The 25,681-nt window shown below is 51.0% G+C and overlaps 2 protein-coding genes across 5 annotated transcripts in view; both read right to left on the reverse strand.

Moving 5' to 3' along the window:
- The window catches only part of AIFM2 (apoptosis-inducing factor, mitochondrion-associated, 2), a 21,199-nt gene extending 10,273 nt beyond the window's left edge, over positions 1-10,926 (reverse strand). The window contains exons 1-3 of one of the 3 annotated variants that reach the window (XM_011927296.1): positions 10,791-10,926; positions 1,827-2,020; positions 1,325-1,440 (exon numbers count right to left, since the gene is read on the reverse strand). In XM_011927296.1, the coding sequence (XP_011782686.1) occupies positions 1,325-1,440; positions 1,827-2,020; positions 10,791-10,897 (417 nt within the window). In that variant the 5' untranslated portion in view covers positions 10,898-10,926. Of the gene's footprint in view, positions 1-1,324; positions 1,441-1,826; positions 2,021-10,565 lie in introns of all 3 variants that reach the window. The other 2 variants (XM_011927306.1, XM_011927315.1) reach the window with 2 other exon arrangements.
- Positions 10,927-17,304: 6,378 nt separating this feature from the next.
- TYSND1 (trypsin domain containing 1) lies at positions 17,305-24,799 on the reverse strand. 2 transcript variants are annotated; one of them, XM_011927276.1, is made up of 4 exons: positions 23,506-24,799; positions 21,923-22,053; positions 20,755-20,940; positions 17,305-18,246 (listed from the first exon to the last, which is right to left on the reverse strand). In XM_011927276.1, exons 1-4 carry the CDS (start codon positions 24,669-24,671, stop codon positions 18,029-18,031), a joined length of 1,701 nt encoding a protein of 566 aa, XP_011782666.1. In that variant the 5' UTR covers positions 24,672-24,799; the 3' UTR covers positions 17,305-18,028. The 2 variants fall into 2 exon arrangements, with proteins under 2 accessions (XP_011782666.1, XP_011782675.1); XM_011927285.1 differs by lacking the exons at positions 20,755-20,940; positions 21,923-22,053.
- Positions 24,800-25,681: the final 882 nt, after the last annotated feature.

Here is a 25,681-nt window from a genome sequence, read left to right on the forward strand (position 1 = left end):
TGAGCCACCGCGCCCGGCCTAATTAAAAAAATTTTAAACAAAGAAAAGGAAATCTTGTTTGGAGCCTAAATATATAAAGTTGACAAAAACAGAGCTGCTCCAATGGGAGGGGCTGGAGGGCCTGGACTCCACTCAGCCCCCACTTTCCCCTAAACCTCCGAGATGCCCTCATGGAATCTTTCAGGGTTCTAAAACGCATGGCCAGAGACTGCAGGACTAGGAGACACTCAGTAATCTCTCCAACCAGGAAACTATCTAGCCCCATTAATTCAAGAAGGGCTGGGTCACACTAAATCACATGCTCATCAAGGAAGGGAATTGTGTTTCCTTTTGCCAATGCCCCCTTAGCTTCAAACACCAAGTGGGGGTGGGCTGGACGTGACACTTATCCTGAGCTGGTGGCAGCTTGTCGATGGAGCTCAAGTCATGGCAGGTGTGTGCCAGGCTCCATGATGCACATGTGAGGTGGGGGAACACACAGATGAGTGAAGGGAAATCTCTGCCCCAGTGACATCCGATCCAGGAGATGTGGGACCATGTGTGTGCGTAACTTTTTGTTCTAGACAGAGCCGAGGGCTGGCCAAGCCTGGGAGTTGTCTGGGACACTGGCTTTTAGAGCATGGGCTCTGGGCTAAAATTGCATGGGTTCAAATCCTGGTTCAGTCTCTTACCAGCTGTGGGATCTTAAGCAAGCCATTTAACCTTTTAGCTTCTCTGTAAAATGAAGTTATACCACCTTCCCCATAGAGGCACAGTAAACATTCATGAGATTTACGTAAAGGCTACAAACAGGACCTGGCATGCAAGAATTACAAAAGAAATATCTGCCACCATATTCTTGTGGTTGCTGTGGTCAAGCCTTCGTTTATGAGGAATCCGCTATCTGCCCAGCACCAGGCAGGGCTTGGGGCTCACAGACAGCATTCTCTTTTCTTTTTCTTTTTTTTTTTTTTTTTGAGATGGAGTCTCACTCTGTCACCCAGGCTGGAGTGCAGTGGTGCAATCTCAGCTTACTGCAACTTCCGCCTCTCGAATTCAAGCAATTCTCCTGCCTCAGCCTCCTGAGTAGCTGAGATTACATGCGCCCACCATCACGCCCAGCTAATTTTTGTATTTTCAGTAGAGACAGGGTTTTGCCATGTTGGGCAGTCTGGTCTCAAACTCCTGACCTCAGGTGATCCACCCGCCTTGGCCTCCCAAAGGGCTGAGATTACAGGTATGAGCCACTGCCCCCAGCCTAGCTCTCTCTTAACCCTGGAGGATCCCACCCGAGCCCTGCAGTGGGCCCTTGAGCCAGCTGGCAGCCGGGCTGGCCCTTACTCACCTCACCGCCCTGCAGCAGCACCGTCTGGTTCTTCAGGTCTATCCCCACCACCAGCCCCTGCCGGAAGTTGTCCTTGAAAGTCACCGAGTAAGAAATGAATGTCTTTTTGGCGAACCCTGGGGAAGGGACACAGAAGAGGTCATAGGGCAGAGCTAGGCTGCCCACGGGAAGCCAGAGTGACTCAGAACCTTTCACGAGCTGCACACCAACAGGGGGGCTCTTGACCAAAGGGTCAGGCCATTAAGTATGCCTGGGGTACCCCTACCTCCTAAAACGCCAGTCTGGGCCTCAGACCCTCAGAAAAGCTCAAGCTTTTACTTCTAGGGTCTCATTATGGTGGCTACTTAAGACCAAAGACCTTGAGTTTCTCCAGAACTTGTCTGATAGTGGAATGCAGGCACTTTGCCCTAAATGGAGAAAACCATCCCCAGCCCTAAAATCAAGCCCCAGAGTGGAGACAAGACCACCCTCACAGAGACAACCCCAGATGGGAGCACGTTACCTGTCTCCACGGAGGCTCGGAGGGCAGCCACATTGTGGTGGAAGGAGTCCTTCATGTCCACCAGCATGAAGGGGATGTTCAGGGCCTGCAGCTGGCTGGCTGCCGCGATCCCGCCAAAGCCCCCACCCACAATCACCACGTGCAGAGCTCCCGATTCCACCGACACCTGGGACCCCATCTCGAACCAGGCACTGCTGAGAAGGAAGAGGAGAGCACATCAGTGTCAGGGTGGCTGGGAGGGCTGGGAGGGCCCACAGTGAGAGAGGCCTCAATCATGAATTGACCTTTTTAGATGAGGTAAATCTTGGATTAATGAAACTCCAACTTTATAAAATTTGAATTAAATTCAGAAGGAACAAGGGGGTATCCCACTTCCAGCCCATCCCCCAAATACCCGGTTCCCTTCTCCAGAGGCATCCACTGTTATGTAGCAAGTTTGGATGACTCCTTCCAGAGATAGCTTATGCACCTATAATCACGACTATTTTTTGCACCCATTAAATAAAGTGTTCTGCACGTTTGTTTTTTACTTGATATATTTCATTGAAGACTTTTGGGAGAGATTGCAGTGGGGCAGGAGGAAAAAAAAGACTTTTGAAGAGGGGAATAATGTTCACTCAACAACATATATGAATTGAACTCCTGCTTTTTGACACGCTCTGTGTTGTGTATCCTGTGGTCAAACAGGCAGATATGGTCCCTGCCCTTATGAGGGCAGACCTTACAAAGTCAAATAACCAGGTGGGCAGTGTCAATGATGTGGGAAGCTGGGAAGAGATACAATAACAAGAAACAGTGGGCACACCTGTAGGGAACTGGCAAGCATAGGCCACATCTAAAGGAACAACAAAAGACATTCTTTAAGCACTGCATCAAACAAACACTGCAACCAGATTCAGCCCAGCTCACAGGTCACCAACTTAAGGTCCAGGTCTAAGGAGGTCAATTAGCAGGTTACGACAAGAATCCTGCAAAATTCTGCTGCTAGGGTTTGAATATGTCTCCCAAAAAGGAACAGTGTTGAGAGGTGGGGCCTAATTAGAGGTGTTTGGGTCATGAGGTCTCCACCCTCACGAATGGATTAATACCAATTATTAAAAGGCCTCTGAGGCTGCAAGTTCAAGCTCTTGCTCTCTGTCACTCTCTCTTTTCCCTTCCACCATGGGATGACTCAACATGAAGGCCCTCACCAGACACTGGGCCCTTGATCTTGGACTTCCCAGCCTCCAGAACCATAAGCCAATATATTTCTGTTTATTATAATTACCTAGTCTGTGGTATTCTGCTGTAGCAGCAGAAAACAGACTAAGACAAATGTGGTGTGAACTAAGACTGTGATCATGGAGTAGAAAGGAGGGGCCACAGCTGTGTGCTACAATGCCTGGCTAATTTTTTAATTACTTGTAGAGATGGGGCTGGGTATAGCAGCTCATGCCTGTAATCCCAGCACTTTGGGAGGTTGAGGCAGGAGGGTCTTCTGAGCCCAGGAGTTCCAGACCAGCCTGGGTAACACAGACAGACTCTGTCTCTACAAAACAACAACAACAACAGCAAAAAGCCAGGCATGGTGATGTGCACCTGTAGTCCCAGCTAACTGGGAGGCTGAAGTGGGAGGGTCACTTGAGCTGGGGAGGTCAAGGCTACAGTGAGCCATAACTGTGCCACTGCACTCCAGCCTGGGTCACAGAGTGAGACCCTATCTCAAAAAATAAAACAATAAAAATAATAAATATTGGTAGAGATGGGGTCTCCCTTTGTTGCCCAGGCTGGTCTCAAACTCCTGGGCTCAAGTGATCCTCCCATCTCAACCTCCCAAAGTGCTGGGATTATAGGCATGAGCCACCACACTCAATCCCCATTTCTTTTTATGACCTCAAGATGGTATATAAGCTTCTGTACCTCTTTTGGGGGTTGAGTCTTCCTTCTGAAGGCTCCTATGTATACACATTAAATAAATTTGTATGCCTTCTATCCAACTCAACAGCCTTGGCCCCTACAGCAGCAAAGTTGCCTGGGCTCCCCAAGCCAGCCTGGAAGGCTGGTAAACAGGGTCACCTGGTGCATCCCAGAGTCTGCCCCAGACAGAGGAGGGCTCAGGGACTGGCCTGGGGCTGCACCAGAGGCCTTGTCTCCAGCCCAGCAGAACCCCAAAGAAGGATGCTTGCAGTGTTGGCCTCAGGCAGGCAGAGGGCTGCTGGTGTGGGAGGAGCCACGCAGCCCACCGAGGGGCACTCTCGACTGCAGCTGAGACCCTGAGAGGTCACAGGGAATCAACCGTCCTCCTGGCCTGTGCTGAGCCCTAAGGAGAGGCAGAAATAAGCCAGGCTGCTAGGGGGAGATGCTGAGAAAAAGAAACCAAGCTCACACTATACAGAAAGCAGCCAGAATGGCTCAACAGCTGCTGTGGGCTTCAGCAAAGGAGGATATAGACTCTGAGGTCATCCTTGAAGGATAGACATCAAGCCACTGAACAGCCTCATAAGGAAGTGTGTTCCAGCTCATCTGGGACCCTCAGGCCGCTGGAAGGCTGCACTGCCCTGATCGTCTGTGCGGGCCTGGGGCACAACCCCTTCCCTCTCTGGGCCTCAATTTACCCCTATAATGGGAGGGGACTATAAGTCCCAACCAGTTATACTATTCCGAGATGTCCTCGTACACACTGGTTTCCAAGACATGGTGGTGGTTCCCCAAGATGGTCCCCAAATCATCCCACACTTATGGGGCAGCTTTTGGTTAGAACTCCGGGCACTGTTCCCACTGGTGTTCAAATGTCCACTGCCTAACTTCCCCCCTGGGGGAGGACGGTATAACGGAGGGAGGGCACTGACACAATGGATTGGAGGGGATTTAAAGTTGTTTCTCAAGGGTCAAATGGTCCCCAAAGCATGGAGGCTTGAACATACCTATTTCACAGATGAGGAAGCTGAGCCCTGGCAGTGATTAGGACCCAAGACAAGCCCCCCAGCAGGCAGGGCCACCCTGGCTTCTCTAAGCCCTCAGAAGGGTTGTCTAGAGCTAATCCCAAGCATACCTCAGGCTGAATCTGCCAACTGGGCCAGAAGGGAATGTCTCCTAGGGACCAGGAGCCAGGAGGGCCCACAGGCTCAGCCAGAGGTAACAGTGAACACCAGGAGCTGCGCAGGGCCTGAGAATGTAGGCAGCGATGAGGCAGGCCGTGGGTGGCATGTGTTTCACCAGCCCCTGGCAGCGTGGAACCCTCTGTGCCGGGTCCTACCCTTGGGGCTGTCAGCCAGGGATGAGGTCAAGAAAACACCCAGAAAGCCCCACTTCCAAGTTAGCTGGGCATGGCTCCGGAGAGGGGCTACGCAGCTTGCCAGGTATAGGGATAGGGGAGTCCACTGTGTGTCAGGTCACACTGGACCACCCAGGGACACTCAAAAAGGACAGCCTAGAGCCCTGAAAAAGATCTGAGATCAGGAGGCCTTCCTAGCAGAGGAAACAACTTGGGCCAGAGGCCCAGTGGCAGGAAGGGAGGAGGGCGGTAGAGTTTAGAGTATCTGCGGCAGAAGGTGGGGAGGCTTAGAGGACAGGTGACAGGGGCCGGCACAGACAGACAGCCTGCCATGCCAGGGCAGCTTTCACAACCAGGTGGACAGACAAGCCTGCCCCAGGCCCTTCATGGGGTCTCTTCCCAGGGAGGAAAGTCTAGACCCCAGAGTGGACCTCAGGGGCAATGAGTTGATCAAGGAGCCAAGCCCTTGACCCCCTAGGATCATCAACCTGCTTCCCCAAAAGGGTAAACTCTTGCCTCACCCAAGGAAGGCAAATTGCTTTTCTGGGGTTCCCTGTGAAGGGTCTGGGGCCTGAGGGGACACCCAGGCCAGAGCACAGCCAGGGAGGGGAGGCACTTTTCCTCTTCACGCTGCCTGAGGTCTCTCCTGCAGTCTGCTCTCCCTTCTCTCTCCTCTACTGACCCCTGCCACCCTTACTTGTGGAATAGGGAGGCCAGTGACTCTCCAGCAGATTTGACCCTGCCTCTTTGGCAGTCCCTTGCCCAATACTCTTGGACACACTGACTCTCCTTGGCTCTGCCAGTATCGGTTCTTGCCTGGCCCCAGAGGACAGTGAACTCCCCTCTGCCTGACGATGATCTACTTGGCCAGACACCTAAAGCAAGGGCTTAAGCCACAGAGCTGCATTTCCAGCCACATACCCTGTAGGTGACGAAAATGCACGTATGGAATTAGTGGATGTCCAGTTACATGTTCTAACATAGCAGTAGTGCTGTGCAAACCTCCGCCTGTGTGACACTCCATCAATCAAAGGAAACTGCCACCAATGAGAGACTACAGGATAAAATATTATAAACCCATACAATGCAGTACTGTGTAGCCAGTCATTTTTAAAGGGTGAGTGATGTTTTGTTTTGTTTTGTTTTTGTGATGGAGTCTCACTCTATCGCCCAGGCTGGAGTACAGTGGATTTCAGCTCACTGACTGCAACGTCTGCCTCCTGAGTTCAAGCAGCTCTCCTGCCTCAGCCTCCCAAGTAGCTGGAATTACAGGCATGTGCTACCATACCCAGCCAATTGTTTTTTGTATTTTTAGTAGAGTCAGGGTTTTGCCTTGTGGGCCAGGCTGGTCTCGAACTTCTGACCTCAAGTGATCGGCCTGCCTCAGCCTTCCAAAGTGCTGGGGATTACAGGTGCAAGCCACTGTGCCCACCCTGTGAATGATGTTTTTATACAAAAAGTCCGTCCATGAAAAAGCCAGACAAGGGCTGGGTGTGGTGGCTCCTGCCTATAATCCTAGCACTTTGGGAGGCAAAGACAGGAGGACTGCTTGAGCCCAGGAGTTTGAGGATGCAGTGAGTAACTTTACCTTTGCTCCCTCCCACAACACACATACACAAAGACACACATACACAATCTGATTGACACAAAACATAATGTTTTCAAGGTTCATCCGAGTTGTAGCATGTATCAGTGCTTCATACCACTGCACTACAGCCTAGAAAACAATGTGAGACCCTGTCTCAAAAAAAACAAAGGAAAAGAAAAAGTCAGGCAGTATTTATTTATTTATTTACTTGTTTTTAATTTTCTTAGGGACAAGGTCTTGCTCTATCATCCAGGCCAGAATGCAGTGGCACGATCATAACTCATTATAACCTCGAACTCCTGAGCTGGCTAATTTTTTATTTATTTATTTATTTTTGTAGAGATGAGGGTCTCGCTATGTTGCCTAGGCTGATCTTGAACTCCTGGTCCCTCAAGGGATCCTCCTGCCTTAGCCTCCCAGAGTACTGGAATTACAGGTGTGAGTCACTGTGATTTTGAGTTGTGGAAAAGATTCAATGAGATCATTTATGTAAAGTGTTTTAGCACGGTGCCTGGCACACAGTAGCAATGAATACACAGCAGCCATTTATTCTATATATTTTATAATGCAGATTAGTTTGCCCGGTCCCAAAAAGGCCACAGAAGCGTGTAAAACCTAATCCTATTTATGTCCAACAAGACACATCCACCTCAGTATGTATACACATATACATGTAATGATTACAGCAGTTAGCATTTGTTGCACTTTTACCCATATCTTCACATTTAATATATGAGTTTTTTCTCCTTGTTTTGGAAAAAAGTTCAACAACTTACCCAAGTTCAATTCTCAACACATCAAACCTGCTCTCTGAACCAAAATGCTAATAGTGGTCATAGGTGATGTTTTTATTTTCTTCCTTAAGCTTTTGTATTGTTTGAATTTTTTTCAAACAAGCATATGTCGTTTTTGCAGAAATAGTAAATAAGTCTTTAATAACAAGACAGACTTCTCACCATCTAATTTTTTTAATCAAAATAAAATTCACATATACAATTTACCACCTAAGACGTAAGCTCACAGTGAGCTACGATTGCACCACTGCACTCCAGCCTAGACGAGACCCCATCTTTAAAAAAAAAAAAATGAGATGTAGGCTTGCTCACACCTGTAATCCCAACACTTTGGGAAGCCAAGGCAGGCAGACTGCTTGAGCTCCGGAGTTCAAGACCAGCCTGGACAACGTGGTGAAACCCCATCTCTACAAAAAATACAAAAAATTAGCCAGGCATGGTGGCACATGCCTGTGGTCCCTGCTACTCAGGAGGCTGAGGTGGGAGGATCGCTTGAGCCTAGGACATTGAGGTTGCAATGAGCCATGATCATGCCACTGCACTCCGGCCTGGGTGCCAGAGCAAGACTGTCTCAAAAAAAAAAAAAATTTTTTTTAATTTAAATGTTAAAAAAAGAGATCTAAGTTCAATGGGTTTTAGTGTATTCACCAGGTTGTGCAACCATCGCAACTATCTAATTCCAGAACACTTCCATCACCCCCAAAATAAATCCTGTACCCCACCTACCCGAGCCCTGGGTAGCTACTGTTCTTTCTGTCTCTACAGATTTGTCTGTTCTAGACAATTCATGTAGATGGAATTATACACTACATGGCTTTTCATTTGTGACGTCTTCCACTGACCATAATGTTTCCAAGTTTCATCCGAGTTGTAGCATGTATCAGTGCTTCATTCCTTTTTCCGGCTGAATAACAGTCCATCGTTGGGGTATGATAGACCACATTTTGTTTATCCACTCATTAGCTGACGGGCACTTGGCTTGTTTCCACCTTTTGACTATGTGAATAATGCCACTATGAATATTTGTGTACAGGTTTTTGTGTGAACCAGTCTTCAATCCTCTTTAGTATAAATATTTAGGTGTGGAATTGCTGGATCATGCAGTAACTCAAAGTTTAACTTTTTGAGGAACTGCTAAATCCACTGTCTGATTTTGAACTGAACACAAAAGCCCCAGTGGGAATCACAGAGAATCTTAACTACGTCCATCTACGTTCAGGAATGTTAGCTTAAAAGAAGGCCTAAGACAACAGAACAAACCCTGATTGTCCAGGAACTCCTCAGTAACTTTACCTTTGCTCCCTCCCACAACACACATACACACAGACACACACATACACAATCTGATTTGCACAAGCATTTGCTCAGTCAATCCTGTTTTCTCTGCCAAGACCATCCACCCTGATCTCAAGGGTATTCTTCCACAATAAGCAGCCCATAGGACTACTGAAAAACCAGGAAGTTACACTTATGCCAAAGCTGTTGAGAGGTCGTGCCTCAGAAGACACACAGCCAGAACCGTGTGGGCTCCGATCAAAGCAAGAATGTCATCCCAGAATTGCTCCGGTATTGCTTCACAAAGATTACAAATAAAACACGACGCTTTTTGAGTCGTCGTGGCTCACGCAGAGGGTGGGTTTCAACATCAACCTCTGGAGAGCCACGATCCCGAGTGGCCGTCCCGGAGGAGAAGGCCACTACAGCGCGACTCACAGCGCCATGGAGGCTTCCTCCACCTGGGGGACAGAGCAGGATGGAGAGGGTTGGGCGGCCTCTCTCCCTGGGACACTCTATGGCCAGCCCCTCAGGGACTACTTGAAGAACAGAACTCCCAAAAGACCAATTTCTGAAAAGGGACTCAGTCTGAAGGGAGGCAGCCTCCTTTTATCCCCAGGAGAGGGCAGCTCTGGGGCAGACAGATCATCTGGATGTCATATTCACTCCCCCACAGAAAACCTAGGCCAAGCACCTTGTCCATCCTCCTCAGAGCCAGTTACTTTGTGGTCCCCGTGGTCTGCCCATCACCTGTACCTGGACGCTGGCTTCATTTCACCACCAGCCAAAGCCAGGCTGGCCCTGGAGTCCACCGGCCTGCCCAGCCCATCACTTCTGGGGTGGGTAGTCCTGAGCAAGGCCCTACCCTGGCTGGGACTCAGTGCCCTTCTTGGTGACACACTGTGCTCCTTGGAGAACTCCTCTCTAGGTGCTGGGGTGAGGGCATGTGGCATCTGAGATCCCGGGGCTCTCTGGCAGATGCATGTATGCACACTGGACCCTGATACAGGCTTTTGAACACAGGGGCAGAGTCCAGAAACCTGGAAGTCCCATCCTAAACTATGTCTGGCTCTCTGCCCTACACCTGTCCTCCTACAGGATCATCAACTCCCAAGACACCTTACCCTTCCCCATCCTCACCTTGAATTCCAGGGTCAAAAAGACTCCCGTTGTAGGGAAAGGCAGGGTGTGTTGATCAGGTGGTGTTGGAAGGAGAGCCCCAATATCGCCCCACTAATTCAGTTCCAGTCGACTGCACGCATCCCATCAGTTAGTTTACTCACCTCTGGTCTTTGTCCCTGCAGCACCCAGGGCTTCGGGAAGGGAGATGCAGATCTCCTAGTGCAACCCGCGAGCCTACGGACACTGGGGTAACTCCAATCCCTTTCCTCTTAGAGACTGAGGTTTCTCCCTTTCTTTTCACACCTGCTTCTGTCCGGACGGGCAGCTTCTACCCAGCGGACCCTCGGACTGTCCTCGCAGGATCCGGGTTACACTGGCCCCGTGTTCCCTCTTCCCCAGTTTGCCCTTCCCGGCCTAAGCCCATCTTCCTTAGGAAAACTTAGCAGGGATTTAGGGGCCAAACGAAGAGGGTGGAGTTTTCTTTGCCCTCGGCCAGGAGCAAATCTCCCTGTTGCGTTTTTTGGGGAAGACGGAGAGGGGCGGTCCTGAGCCGAGTATCCCTCTCCTCACAGCGCCACAACTGCGCGGACCTCCCCACGCCTGACACGGCGTGCGCCAGGCCTCTGATCCGCTCACTCCTCTTCCGGGTCCCTGTCCCGCCCGGGGCGCCCGGGGTCTCGAGAGCCCGCCTGGTGGCGCGATCTCACCTGCCGGCCGCGCCCGCGCGCTCCCGCTCCGGCTACCGCTCCGGCTACCGCTCCGGCTTCCGCTCCGGCTTCGTAGTCTTCCCGAGTTACCGACCCGAAGCGCTCCCGGACGGCGCGTGACTCAGCACTCGCGCTGGCCCCCGACCCTGCGGCAACGCCTTGGCCGGGCCCCGGAAACGGTCCTGGAACGCCGGGGCTGGTCTCCGAACGGCCCGCCCAACTGACCTTGACCCCGAGCGAACGGCCTCGAACTTTGAAACAAATGCTCCCATGGCCAGATGTCGCCTCTCCGGCGCCTGCCAGCACCCGCGCCCCAGCCCTGCCCGAGCCATTCAGACTTGGCTCAGAGTGTTCTTTCAGCACACTTTAAAGCAAAAAGAAAGAGGGAAGGAAGGAAGGAAGGAAGGAAGGAAAACAAGTGTCCCCCGTCCCTCTTACTTTCTCGAGGACACCTTTAAAGCCACTGGAACCTTGGAGAGTGGGGTTCCCCTCACACGTTGCGCACACTGCCAACCTCCTTCCTTCAGACATACACATAATAGTTCCGCAAACCCTGTTGAGCTCCTACATATGCCAGGCACTGTGCTAGGCGTTGGGGGGATAACATGGAGGAGAAAACAGACAAGGCTCCTGCTTTCATGGAGGCGACAGTCTGGGAAAAGACAGATATTAAACACACCACCAAAAAATAGATGTATAGAGAAAACAAAAACCATGTATCACCAACTGCAGTAAGAAAGATTGGGTGTGGCCAGGCACGGTGGCTTATGCCTGTAGTCCCAGCACTTTGGGAGGCCAAGGCGGGAGGATCACTTGAGCTCAGGAGTTGGAGACCAGCCTGGGAAACATAGCGAGACCTACCAAAATTAGCCGGGCTTGATGGTGCACACCTGTAGTCCCAGCTTCTCGGGAAGCTGAGGTGGAAGGATTACTTGAGCCCAGGAGTTTCAGGCTACGGTGAACCATGATTATGCCACTGCACTCCAGCCTGGGTGACAGTGAGATTCTGTCTCAAATAATAATAACAATAATAATAAAATAAATGAAATGAAATAAAAAATAGAAAAAGAATGACTGGGGGCAAAGGAAGGGTGCAAATACCTCTCTTCAAGGATGAGAAAGAGTTAGATTTAGGTAAAGAGTAAGGAAGTGTGGTCTGGATGTGCAAAGACCCCCAGGCAGGACAATGACCTGGAAGGCAGTGTATTGCCAGTTCAAATCAGATCAAGCTAACTCAGCAAAAGATAAGCCATCTGCATCTACTTAATGCAAATATTAGCGCCTACCTTAAGAGTTGTGGATAAGGGCCAGGCACGGTGCCTCATGTCTGTAATCCCAGCACTTTGGGAGGCCGAGTTGGGTGGATCACCTGAGGTCAGAAGTTCGAGACCAGTCTGGCCAACATAGTAAAACACTGTCTCTACAAAAAATTAGCCTGACATGGTGGCACATCCCTGTGGTCCCAGCTACTCAGGAGGCTGAGGCAGGAGAATCACTTGAACTCGGGAGGCAGAGGTTGCAGTGAGAGGAGGTCATGCCATTGCACTCCAGCCTGGGCAACAAGAGCGAAACTCCATCTCAAAAACAAACAAACAAAAAAAAATTGTGGAAAAGTCTCGATGAAATTTTTATAAAGTGTTGTAGCATGGTGCCTGGCACACAGTAGCAATGAATACACAACAGCCATTTATTATAGATATTTTATATTGCAGATTAGTTTGCCCAAGGCAACCAGAATGATTTATTTCTGATGAAAAATCCTACTCATCGTCTAAGAAAAACAATAAGCTCATATTTACTGATCACGAACTAAGTGCTTTGAATGCCTTCTCAAGTTTTTTGTTTTTTGTTTTTTCACAAAGGTCCTGCAAGGTAAGTTCTATTAATCTCCATTTTGCAGATAAGAAAATTTAGGCTCCCTAAATAGGCTAAAGAATTTAGGCAAGGTCCCTCAGCTAGTAAAGCAAGGGGCGTGGGCCTACAATGGAGGTCTGAACCATGACCCCTTTTTTTGGGGTGGGGAGAAGAATCTGGCTCTGTCACTCAGGCTGGAGTGCAGTGGCATGCTCTTGGCTCACTGCAGCCCCCACGTTCCAGGCTCAACCGATTCTCATGCCTCAACCTCCCAAGCAGCTAGAATTACAGGCACCTGCCACCACGCCCAGCTATAGTAGAAATGGGGTTTCACCATGTTGGCCAGGCTGGTCTCAAACTCCTGGCCTCAAGTGATCTGCCCGCCTCGGCCTCCCAAAGTGCTGGGATTACAGGTGTGAGCCACTGTGCCCAGCCTGAACCATGACCTTAAAGCCAGGAAACCCCTCAGCGGGCATCATCCCTAAGGAGCCAGAGGGCACTGCTCAGGCAAAGCAGAATCTCAGTTGTGGGGAATTTACTGGGCATGTACCCAGTAACATGTGACAGAGAGGTGAACAGAGATGCTACAGCCTGCCCAGTGCAGGGAATCAGCCCTGAGGCTTGGGAAGCTCATGGAAGGCTTTGTGTAGAAGCTAGGCGTACAAGAATAAAGGGAATGCCAGCTGGCAGGATGCAAGGAAAGGACTCCGGAAAGAGCAAGACAAAGATAAAGCTGGAAGAGAGGAGAGAGAGGTGTTAGGTGGCCCACCACTGGGCTCAGGCGTGTCAGGGCTGGTGTGGCCCATCTCTAAGGACCTGTCCCAAACCATGAAAATCTTTTTTTCCTTAAGACCTGCTACAAAGCAACAAACCATGAAAACCAAGGAATTTTTCTGATGATCACTCAATACTTTCTTGGCAACCAGAAGACACCTCCATCCAGGAGACGGGACATGGTCTCATGCAACCCCTCCAGGCAGCTCACTGCACACCACTCCTCTGGTCCCACCCAGCAGTGCCCATAGCTTTGGAACTGAAAATCAGGGCTCGCTGCCTAAAAAAGGGCTTTTGTCTCTGAATTTCCAAGTGCCAGAGGTAGCAGGAAAGTGTGGTGGTTAGGATGCTGAAAAAGTGACAAGTTCATTCCATGGAACTTTGATGGTTAGTGGGGACAGCAGGCAGATTGTCTAACATGACAGAATCTAAGAGGAGGAAGAGTTGCTAGCTGTCTGCTGTAATGAGCTCAGCCAGGCCTGAGGGCACTTCCTTACAGACAACTGGTGGCTTTTCTGCTGGCTCCCGGGGCTGGAGGAGCTCCAAGGTACTGGGTTACCTCAGGAACCCAGAGAAACAGAGGCAGTATGCCCACTTGAAGAACAGGCAATCTTAGATCTGAAGAGCCAGGTAAATGTTCTCCTTTTCCATACGTAGTTCCAGCTAAATTTGTAAGCTTCAAAGAAGAGAGGAATATCCTCATTTCTTCTCTCCCCCAACACATGGTTTGATATGGTGCTCCCAGCTAGGGAGAGGCTACATTAGTGAAGGCAAGTTCTGCTGCTATGACCAATAGACTTCAAATGTAATGGCTCAAATACAACAGAAGTGCATTTCTTGCTAGGGCATCAGTTCCAGGACAGTGGACTGGTTAATGAGGCTGTCTCCCTCCTCATAGGCATCCAGGGACCAGGCTAACAGGACATGGCAAGTGAGTGCCACTCATGGTCCCAAATTAGATCCTTGTTTTCCTTTTATAGAGACAGGGTCTCCCTCTGTCACCCAGGCTGGAGTGCAGTGGCATGATCATAGCTCACTGCAGCCTCGAACTCCCATACTCAAGCCATCCTCCTGCAGCCTCCAACTCCCATGCACAAGCCATCCTCCTGCCTCAGCCTCCCAAGTAGCTGGGACCACAGGTGTGCACCACCATACCTGGCTAATTTTTTTTTTTTTTTTTTTTTTTAAGAAACAGGGTCTCGCCATGCTGCCTAGGCTGGTCTCAAACTCCTGGGTTCAAGCATCCCAAAGTGCTGGGATTACATACGTGAGACATAGCACCTGGTCTCAAATTAGGGAGCTCGTCAGTTCTACCTCCTGTGTTGTCACTTGATCTCACCACACCCACCAGTCCTGCCTCAGCTGTCTTCTCTCTCCAAGCCTTTGTAACTGGTCCCCGGGCTTGTCTTGCACTTTTCCAATTTTCTCTCCACAAGGAAGCTGTGCCACACTTCCTTGTCCCAGCTCCTGCCGCTCTCAGCCTGGAACACTCTTGTTTCCAGTCCACTTGGTAAACTCTGAACTCTCTTTTCATGGTTCAGAAACTGAATCACCTTGATGAAGCCTTACCTGATCCACCCCTTCTGGGTCCCCAGACATATTCTTCCCTGGACAGAGCTTCCCTGCTTATTGCACTAACGGGCTGACACATCAGTCTCCCCAGAGTAGCCTGTGGGTGCCTTGATACCTGTATTAGTCTGTTTTCACGCTGCTGATAAAGACATACCTGAGACTGAGATGAAAAAGTGATTTAATAGACTTACAGTTCCACACGGCTAGGGAGGCCTCCCAGTCACGGCAGAAGGTAAGGAGAAACAAGTCACATCTTTCTTACATGGATGGCAGCAAGCAAAAAGAGAAAGGGCTTGTGCAGGGAAACTCCTGCTTTTAAAACCATCAGATCTGTGAGACTTATTCACGGTCACAAGAACAGCACAGGAAAGACCCAGCCCCACGATTCAATTACCTCCCACCAGGATCCTCCCATGACCTGGGAATTGTGTGAGTGACAATTCAAGATAAGATTTGGGTGGGGACACACCCAAACCATATCAGTACCCACATGTGTGAGAATAAATCCCCCCCCCCACCCCTCACAGCAAAGTCAGCCCTCACATCTAGGACTTTGCTACCATTAACTTACTGTAGAACTTCTCTTCAACTAGCCATGACCTCTGGACCCATTCCTAATCTGTAAAGGGAAGAACAACCATCCCAGGAGTGTTCTGTGATTGCCCCATGTTTTAGGAAAAACTCCTCAAATCGTGTTTTCCCTCTACTCTCATGCCATCACAATCATCAACACAGAGGACTTCAGTGACCAAATGTGTGTGGGGTTTCCCCACCAACAAGCAGTGGACATCAGCTGGGTGTCCTCTAATTCAGTTCCAACACTATCTACCCAGAGACATTGTCAGACCCCACAGGTTAAGGGTTTAGTCTCCAAGACCGCCGCCCTCAACCACACCAGGCATAAGTCTAGGCCTCCAGAACTTCTGACCAACTGGCTTCAAGTTGAGGTTCCCACGACCTCCTCTTTGGGTTCAATTAATTTGCTAGAGTGGATCACAGAACTCAGAGACACACTTACTTATGTTTACTGGTTTATTATAAAGGATATCGCAAAGGATACAGATGAAGAGATGCACATAGGGCAAGGAATGAGGGAAGGGGAAGGGGTGCGGAGCTTCCATGCCCTCCCTGGGCACACCACACTCCAGAAGCGCCAGGTGTTCAGCTATCCAGAAGCTCTCTGAACCCTGTCCTCTCAGGTTTTTATGGAAACTTCATGACATCAGCATTCCTTCCCCCAGGATTGAGACTCTCTCATGGGAAGGTCTTTAGGACCCACCATCAAAAAGGTGGGCGAACATTAGTGAAAAGATACCCAGAGGTCAGAGGCCTGCCCCCAGAGCCCTAACATACCCAATATTTCAACAAAGACTGCAACAAGGACTATGGGAGTCACGAGTCAGGAATGCTGGATGAAAACCAATATACATCATAACACCACACCGAGCATTGACACTCAGCACACAGGTGTTAGAAACAAATGACTCCGGCCGGGCGCGGTGGCTCAAGCCTGTAATCCCAGCACTTTGGGAGGCCGAGGCGGGCGGATCACGAGGTCAGGAGATCGAGACCATCCTGGCTAACACAGTGAAACCCCGTCTCTACTAAAAAAATACAAAAAAACTAGCCGGGCGAGGTGGCGGGTGCCTGTAGTCCCAGCTACTCGGGAGGTAGAGGCAGGAGAATAGCGTAAACCCAGGAGGCGGAGCTTGCAGTGAGCTGAGATCCGGCCATTGCACTCCAGCCTGGGCGACAGAGCGAGACTCCGTCTCAAAAAAAAAAGAAACAAATGACTCCTAGGCACTGTTCCTCCGTGGCCTCTGCCCACAGCCGCCCCTCACAGGGCTTTCAGCCTGCCACTGGAGATCACTCGAGGGCCACACATGAACGGCCCTGTGCACATGGCACAGTCCTGACTCACAGAGTTCGCCTCAGCTCCTGGGGGTTGCCCTGGCCTCATTAACCCTTGAACTACCCAACTGCCACCCACCCTATGCATTTTTTAAGTACCTGCTGCCAGGTCAAGACTACCACCTTCCGGGACCTGCAAGCCCCACCCAGCTCCGACTGGCACATGACCAGCTATGAGGGCCAGTCTGGCAGAACAGTATCCCGTGAGCTCAAATCCTGCTGAGAAAAACAGCACAGAAAGGGTGTATTTCTGAGTTGGGCACAGTGGCTCACACCTGTAAGCCCAGCACTTGGGGAAGCTGAGGCAGGAGGATTGCTTGAAACCAGAAGGCTGAAACCAGTGTGAGCAACAAAGCAATACCCCATTTCTACAAAAATAAAAAATTAGCCAGGCGTGGTGGTGCATGACTGTAGTCCCAGCTATTCAGGAGGCTGAGGCAGGAGGTCTCCTGGAGCCCAGGAGTTTGAGACTGCAGTGAGCTATGATTGCAACACTGCACTCCAGCCTGGGTGAGATAGCAAGACCACAGCTCTTAAAAAAAAAAAAAAAAAAAGGGTGTGTTTCTTCGCCTGGTACTTGCCTATTCCCAATTCAACTCCTGAAAAAAAAAATAATTTGATATATAAATACAGAGGTTTTTCAATAGATTATGTTTATTCCCAAGCCCCAACCAGACATGATCTACTGCTCAAGGTCCCTGAGACCCAGGCTGTGGGCTGGAAAATGAAGGCACAGTGTCAGAGTGCCCCTGTTGGCATATGAAGACCCAGGAGTACTGACCTTCAGGGATCCGCCTGCACTGCCCATGGGCCTGGCACAACAGGAGGCACTCCTCTTTCTGTCCCTTCTGTTTCTGTTCTTGAGAGCAAGGTTTCTGCTGAGATATGCTAAGGAAGCTGAGTCCTCTGTCAGCCCCGACCTGACTGAGAGGCAGACAGGAGCCAAGGCCCCAGTGAAGCTTCAGGACGACGGTGGCCCTCAGGGGAACAGATGCAAAACCAGGCACAGGCCTGCCTTCCAGCTGGCATCTACCTGTCAGGCCCAGAACCTCTGTGCAGTTGAAGTGGGCTCCCCAGAAGGAAAAACAATACAGCTGAGTCTAGTGCTAGGGGACAGAGAACTGGGGATTCAAGAAAGCACCCCAAAACAGGCTCCCAGGTTAAGGAGCCATGGGGCTGAAGAGAAGTTGGCCCCAGAGCCCAAAGCCCAGACTGCAGTCAGTGGGTGAAGATGAGAAGCAGCCCAGTCCCCTTCAAGAGCTGGGCCCTGAATCCTGAGGCCACCATCACCTCAACATCACTTCCTACAGCAGAAAAAGGTCACTCTTCTTTCCAGAGGAGGTAACACAGCCTCAGAGCTTGCTCCGCGGGGCCTCTGCCAGGGGCCGCTGCAGCCGCCACACCACCCGGACCGGCTCAGCAGCGCGGTCCAGCTCCCGGAGGCCACCCAGGTCTTGGGTCTGGCTGTACTGCTGCAGGGCCGGCTGGAGCACCGTGATGGGAATGCTGAAGTTCAGGTGGGGGTAGGTGGCCCCCGTGTTATTGTCCCGGGTGTTGCTGGTGATTATGCCTGTTGAGGAGTCAGAGAGCAAAAGGGGATGTGAGCCAGGAGGCAGAAAGGCTGGAGAAGGGAGGAGGACCATCTCCACCCTGGAGCCCTCAGGGCCTGGTAGGACTGGAAACCACCCCCCATGGTGACAGATGCTGAGCTTCTAGACATAAATACCTGCTGCCCACACCCGTTCCTGGCTTTACTCCGTCACACTCTCAGTATCTAACATACTAGATAGTTCACTTATTTCACTTGTTATCTTTCTCTCTACCTAGTGTCAGCTCCATGAGGGCAGGAATTTGATGTTTTGTTCATGCAGTCTCCCCAGTACCTGGAACAATGCCTTATGTCAAGCAGGCTCTCAACAAAGGCTTGTTGAATGAATGAATGAATGAATGAATGAATGAATGAATGAATCAGACCCACAGACATGTTTTGTTTGGCCTGTTCGGTGCATGGATGTGTGTGTAGTTTTTTAAAGATAATTTCAGACATAAAGAAGCCTTGCCTAAATAGTGCAGAATTCTATATACCCTTTGACCAGCTTATGTTCAGATCTAATGTCACCAAAAAATATTTACCAAAACCAAAACATATACCTTGGTACAGTCCTGTTATTAAGTGAACTATAGAACTCATTGGCATGAGTTGCACTAGTTTTTCCACTAATGTCCTTTTTCAATTCCAGCATCCAATCTAGGACTCCATATTGCATTTAGTTGTCCATCTCCCAAATCTCCTCCAATCTGGGTCAGTTCCTCAGTCTTTCCTTATCTTTCATGGCCTTGACATTTTTAAGAGTGTAGGTTATTTTATTCATTCACAGGTTTTTTTGTTCTTGTTTTTGTTTTTTTAGAGGCAAGGTCTCACTCTGTTGCCCATGCTAGAGTGCAGTGGTGGGATTATAGTTCACTGCAACCTTGACCTCCTGGGCTCAAGTGATCCTCCCGCCTCAGCCTCCCTAAAATATTTTGTAGAGATGGGGCCTCACTATGGTTGTCCAGCTTGGTCTCAAACTCCCAGACTCAAGCAATCCTCCTGCCCTGGCCTCCAAAAGTGCTAGAATTACAAGTGCGAGTCACCATACCAGGTTTTTTTTTTTTTAAATAAACATACAATTTATTTTTTTGACATGGGGTCTCGCTCTGTCACACAGGCTGGAGTGAAATGGTGACCATAGTTCACTGCAGCCTTGAACTCCTGGGCTCAAGTGATCTTCCCACTTCAGACCCCTGCATAGCCAGGACTACAGGCGCATACCACCATGTCTGGCTCAGGTCAGTGATCTTAGAGAATGACCCTCAGTTGAGGTCTACCTACTGTTTTCTCATGACTACTGGACTGGTGCAAAAGTGAATGTAGTTTTTGTCATTACTTTTGTTTTGCCATTACTTTTAATCGTTTGAGGGTACGCATTGTTGGGAAGAATACCATAAAGCCATATGTCCTTCCCAGTGTCTCAGCTGTCTGATGTCTGTATGGAGTACTGGTGATGTTCACCTTGATCACTTGGCTGAGGTGGTATCTGCCAGGCCTCTCCATGGTAGACTTAGTATTTTCTTTTCTTTTGTTTTAACTAAAAAAAAATTTTTTAAATAAAAAGAGGCAGGTCCTCACTATGTTGCCCAGGCTGGTCTCAAACTCCCACTTTAAGTGATCCTCTTGCATCAGCCTCCAGAAGTGTTGGGATTACTGGCAAGAGCTACCACACCCAGCCTAGACTTACGGCTCTAAGTATTACTTACGGATCTAATATTTCCTCTTTGTAAGTACTACATATTTAGAGGAAATTTATACTAAAGCTATGCAAATACAATTTTACTCATATACTAGGGTGGAACAGATAAGTAAGCATATTGTAGACAGCAGGAGCAAGGTTTTTCACTACAGGAGAAAGAATAAACAAACAAGGAGAGTTAGACTGGACTGGAGTTGGAGGTTTCTAGATGAACTCACGTCTTTTTCTTTTCTCTTTGTGGATAGCTAAACAGACTGTTTTTCAAAAACCTGCATGTTGCCAAACTTTAAAAATTGATCAATGTAATGGCCACATGTATTTTTTTAAAAAAGCTTTGCATCTCTTGTGAAAATATTAGAATACCAGCCAACGTTAGGCCCATCCTCCTTCCCGGCCACAGTCTGCCGTGGCTGAGTCGAGTGTGCTTCAGTTTGGACCCCTCCCCTCCCCTCCCTGTTGTCTTCTCTCATTCATTTGCTTTACCTTTCCAGCCTCTGTTGGCTTTTGAGTCTGTGATGCTTTGACTAATCCAACTCCTGAATTTCACATATCAAACCAGATTAGATTAGTGGCAGAGAAGGGACCAGGGCCCAGATCTCTTTCCTCCCAGTTCAGCATCCCTCCCTCTCCACCATCAGGAGAGGAGCCTGTAAACCTCGGCTAGCTCACTCATAATGCCCACCATTTTCCCAGAGAGAGGGTGCATTGGGGCTGCCTACAAGCACTCATGGCGTGGGACTGAGGTTCTAGCAAGAGGGAGGGCGGGAGGGGGACAAAGAGCTGGTTACCAAGGAGGTTTCCTGAGTGGTTGGAGAAGAGGGGTCCCCCACTGGAGCCACTGTGCACAGCACACGTGGTCTGCAGCATCACGGGCATGCCATCCACCTGCACCACAGCCGAAAGGATGCCTGAGGTCACCGAGGGCCCACAAGACTGGCCAAAGACGCCAAAGCCCACCACACTCACAGCCTCACCTGCCAGGGAGGGAAGGAGGGTGAAGCTGGCGACACCTGTGTTATAGCAGGACTCACACTCCCTAACCCCCATCCCTACCCTCTCCAAATGCCCCAAACCTCTCCAGCCTTCAAGTTTCTGCTCAGATACTCCTGCCTCCAGAGAGCCTTCCCCAGGTCCCCTGGCTGGAAAAGGCTGGGAACCCCATTGAGCTCCTAGCACTGTATCTGCATGACTACTTCTGAGCAACAGGCTGTTCCCCAGTCCTCGGTCCCTGGACAGGCGGGGCAGTGACTTTTAGGAGTTCCTAACACCTAGCCACATGCTCAATAAATGTTTGTAGAATTCACATCCATCTCCTCCTGGGACTCCTAAGAAATCTCTTGGTGAAAAGAAAAGGTGATGATGGCTATAAGGCAGCTATGACCTTCCTTTTCCAAGTGCAAGGCATGGAAATAAGTGCTTTACAGGCAACATCACACCCAGCCCCCGCAACACCCACAAGTAGGATACATTAGCCCCATTCCAAAGACGTGGAAAATGAGGCAGAGGAGAGTTAACAAGCCTGTCCAAGGACATGGGACCAGTAAGTGGCAGAGGAAAGATGCCCATCCAGAGCCCCTGCACCCTTCATCACCGTATCACTGCCTCCACGGAGTGCGATGTCGGTACTTATGTGGCAGCATCACAAAGCCTTTTACCCAAATCATGCCCCTGGAGCCTTGAAACTGCCACCTGCCTCTCTGACCAGCCTGAAGTAACTGTTAAGGAACCCCAAAGCCCCGCATCCTCACACTACACTGCTGCAGGCACTTGGGGAAAGGGCGTGTTTTATCCTTCACAGGGTATTCCACATGCCCCACCAGCACAAGAAGGGAGGCCTCCAAGGACCTTGACCAATGCCACCCTGACTTCATGAGAATGCCCAACACTGATTCTCTTTCCTGAGGCCCACCCTAGCCCAGAGGGGCCCTCCTTCAGGCTGCACCCTTGGTCCTTTACCTTCGTGGAAGTGCTCAGCGGGCACAGGGATGGGGACATCATCCAGGTCCTCCTCCAGGCTCACCACTGCTATGTCATAGGGACATGACTCCCGAGTGGCAAATACCACACGGCCCCAGATGGCCACACTCCTGGGAGCAAAGGAAACAAACAACAGGCTAGCTTTCTGACTCCTCAGTTCTTGGGAGAAATCAAGGAGCTGAGAGTGACGGTAAAAGTCATGGACTTGGAGTCAGAAGATCTGGGTATCAGCCCCGAAATCGACCAGCCAGGCAACTCTGGGCAAGTCATGTAACCATTCTGTGGTATCTCCAAAGGTGGTTGACAAACTGTGCTACTTCTATAAAGCTTCCTGTACCTGAATAATCAACACTGACACTTAGTGAGCATTGTGGGCCAGGTTTGGTGTTAACGCTTTGTGGACATCACTTCATTTAGTACTCACAACCCTATAAACTAAGCACTGGCATTATCTCCATTTTAGGTGGTATAACAGAGGCCCAGAGACCCTCAGTAACAATCACAACACCAAACAGAAAGTGGGAGGATCCAAGGCAAACACAACACTTTCCTTCACTGCCTTGTTGATACCCCCAACAATCCCGTCAGTTGGTGGGGCAGATAAGACATGGTTTTACTCCTCTGGGTCCCTATTTACACTACGTGGAAGGCTCTATTCCATGACATTTCGAATCAACTCCCAGGGAGGCAGCTTAGATAGATTAAGTGACTTGCCTAGGATCAGACAGGGGTGTCCTACTACACACTCTGTAGGGGTAGCTTCCAAGAGACCTAGCAGTCTCCTTAGGAGCAAGGGGCATGTGGGGGAGTGGGGGCAATCTGGTAGGGGCCCCATGCCACAGGGAAACCTTCATCATCAGTCTTCCCTATAAAGTCATGGCTGTCCAATAGGCCACCAGTGGGGACACCTGTGGCAAAACTGGGCTGTGTTACCCACACCTGGCTAAGCTTGGGGACTCAGGAAAGAGATTTGGAAAAGCCTGGGCTACAAGGCTGGGTTGAACTACATACAGCTGCCTGGGCCATCCCCCTACATTCTGATTAGGTAGAAACCCACGTTCTGTCATTTTCATTCAGAAGGGAAGCTCTGGCTAAGCTCTAAAAGATGGATAAAATTAATAAACCCATCTCATTACCCCAGAAGGGCACCCTCCTGGGCCTCTGGGACCTTCTCAGTTTCAGAGGAGAAGCAGCAGGGTTAGGGAATATCTGTTCAAAGGGCCAGAGAACAGTGGGGTACGGTGTGCAGGGTCTTCGGACAGCGAAGCTGCCCAGAAGAAACTCAGACTTTGAGGGGAGCTCAAAGATGCCCAGTTCCGGATTCAGGGTGTCCCACAGTACCCAAATCCAGAGCTGCTTGGAGCTTGACACCTTGCTCCTGATTCTCCCCGCGGGGGTTCTGGGTATAAAGGATGAGGGGAGGGTTTCATGTCTCTACCCACTACACGCCCAAAGCATCCGCATGACACAAGAAGAGCCTGCACAATACTCAAGAGTATTAGGCCTGGACCCAGACCTGAGACGTGGAAAGGGATGGAGTGGGGTCAGCCCTGTGGGCTTACTTGGGGGTGGTGGAGCGCACCAGGACCCTGGTTGCTTCCCGAGGAGACACGTGCCGGCAGGTCACTACAAGGCGGGGTGCCACAGCCACTCCGGAGCCCCATACAGTGCCGCACTCCACCAACACGGCCGCGGCTGCCCACAGGGGCCCGGAGTCTCGGAGGGGCAGACCCCACGGGACGCCCACCTCTGGCGGCATGAGAGCGGCCAGGGCAGCGGCGCTGGGGCGCAGGCGGCGGAGCGCGTCGCGGGCGGCGCGGAAAAGTGGGGCGGCGGCACAGAGTAGCGTGAAGCCCACCCATTCGCCGGCCTTCCAGCAGAGCGGCGCCGCCACCAGCGCCACCAGCGCCCCCGCGGGCCGCGCGGTGAACACGCCGCCGCCCTCGGTGCCGGGCAGGCAGCGTGCATCGGTAAGCAGCAGCGGGCCGGCCACGTTGCTGAGCACCCCGCAGCTCAGCGTGTTGAGAAAGATGTCAGGGCAGAAGGCGCCGAAAGGGGAGCCGCAGACCAGCAATGGCGCGCCCTTGGGCACGGCCCCGAGAGGCGACACGGCCACGACCGGCCCGCGCTCCTCCTCCACCTCCTCCTGGCCTAGCCGCACGCCCAGTAGCGCGAACCAGCCCAGCGCTCTCAGTTGATCCGCCTCCTCCTCCTCCGACACTTCGTCATCCGGCGCCGCGCTCGAGAAGCGCCACTGTTCCGCCGCCTCGTCCCCGAAGAGGCGCGCGAAGTGGGCCCAGAAGGCCGGGCAGCTCAGCAGCAACAGCAGCTCTGCGGGAAGCCGGGGCTGCAGGGGACGCCCGCGGGATGGGGCAGGTGGGCCGGGCTCGAGGCCCGCGCACTGGGGCGTGCACAGCCCTGGGCGGCCCCGCTCCGCGCCGCCCCCGGGACCCGCGGCCGTTGGGGCCCACTGCACGTGCAGGCGCAGGTCGTCGCTGCAACTGTCGCCAGGCAGGAAGGCGGCGCTGGCCGCGGTCAGGACTTCGCTGCCAGCTCGCAGGAAGGGGACGAAGATGCCCCCGTGGCAAAGCACCAGGCCCGGGCTACGGCTCAAGATTACCCCGCTGCAGCTCCATGGGCCCGCCTCGGGCCGTCCGGCCCGGGAGGCGCTCACCACGCAGCCCGCCAGCTCGGCCGCCCTCATGGCAGACCCCCACTGCCTTCCCATGGCCTCTAGGCCGGACACTTAGAGGCTTCTCCGAGAAACCGCAAGCAAGCAAGCGAGCGAGGACCCCTACCCGGTCCAGCTGAACCGGCCTAGCGCCACCCACAGCTGGAAACGAGAGGCGCAAGCTCTGACTCAGGTCTTCCTCATCGAGCCCGATTGGCTAAGCCCCAACTGACCCGACCCGATTGGCTGGGCTTGTGCCGAGCTCTGATTGGCTGCCTATTCTGATTCTCCTTTCCCCGCCCTCGTTGGTTTGTCCAACCTGTGGGACAGAGCCTCTGCCCCATTTCCCCGGATGAGCCCCGGGGAGAGTAAGAGGCGTGCGGCGTCATAAGGAATCCGAGCGGAGGGTGGGTTCCTTCAAGTCTAGTCTCTTGTTTGCTGGACTGTGGAAAAGGGAACAGAAATGAGCGCTGACGTGGCTAGATTTGCCCAGGCCATGACAGTACCTGTTAGCATCTGCCCAGGTCTAGGCGACCTTCGGCCTCTGACCCCTGGGATAATATGGATCAAGGAAATCCTTGGCCAATTCAGTATTTTGAAAATTTAAAAGTAAACCCTATAGCAATCCACTAGGGGGCATGGTACTCTCAAGATTACTCCTAGGATTTTTTTTGCTGCCAAAGCCCCAACACAAATCTCCGAGAAACTGAATTTGCTGTAAATTAAATTGCCCTTTAAATCGACTATGATGAACAGTAGCTGAAATAAAAAATTTTAATCATACAGCCCTCTATTTTGCAGTGTGCACATTTCACATAACATAACCACCGGCCAGGATTTATCTAGGCCAGGGTCCAAATACTTTCTGTAGAAGGCCAGAATGGAAACAGTTCCAGTTTGGGGGACCATACAATCTGTCTCAAATAGTCAATTCTGCAGCTGTTGCATACAAAACCTAAAGCAATGGCGGTGGCTGTGTCCCAATAAAAAGTTACATTGAAATCTGAATTTCATATGTGTCCAAAAATAGCATTCTTTAAATATTTTTTCCAACCATTTAAATGTGT

The sequence above is a fragment of the Colobus angolensis genome, unplaced genomic scaffold, assembly GCF_000951035.1.
Source record: "Colobus angolensis palliatus isolate OR3802 unplaced genomic scaffold, Cang.pa_1.0 Scaffold12, whole genome shotgun sequence".
In the NCBI taxonomy this organism is placed as follows: domain Eukaryota; kingdom Metazoa; phylum Chordata; class Mammalia; order Primates; family Cercopithecidae; genus Colobus; species Colobus angolensis.

What these genes read in the sequence shown, in the direction of transcription:
- TYSND1 (XM_011927276.1), bottom strand. Translation starts at nt 24,671, where the DNA reads ATGGGAAGGCAGTGGGGGTCTGCCATGAGGGCGGCCGAGCTGGCGGGC. An exon ending in CGCTGAGCACTTCCACGAAG is followed by an intron (nt 20,941 to 21,922) that starts GTAAAGGACCAA and finishes CCTCCCTGGCAG; the next exon opens with GTGAGGCTGTGAGTGTGGTG. An exon ending in CCACTCAGGAAACCTCCTTG is followed by an intron (nt 18,247 to 20,754) that starts GTAACCAGCTCT and finishes ACTCCTCAACAG; the next exon opens with GCATAATCACCAGCAACACC.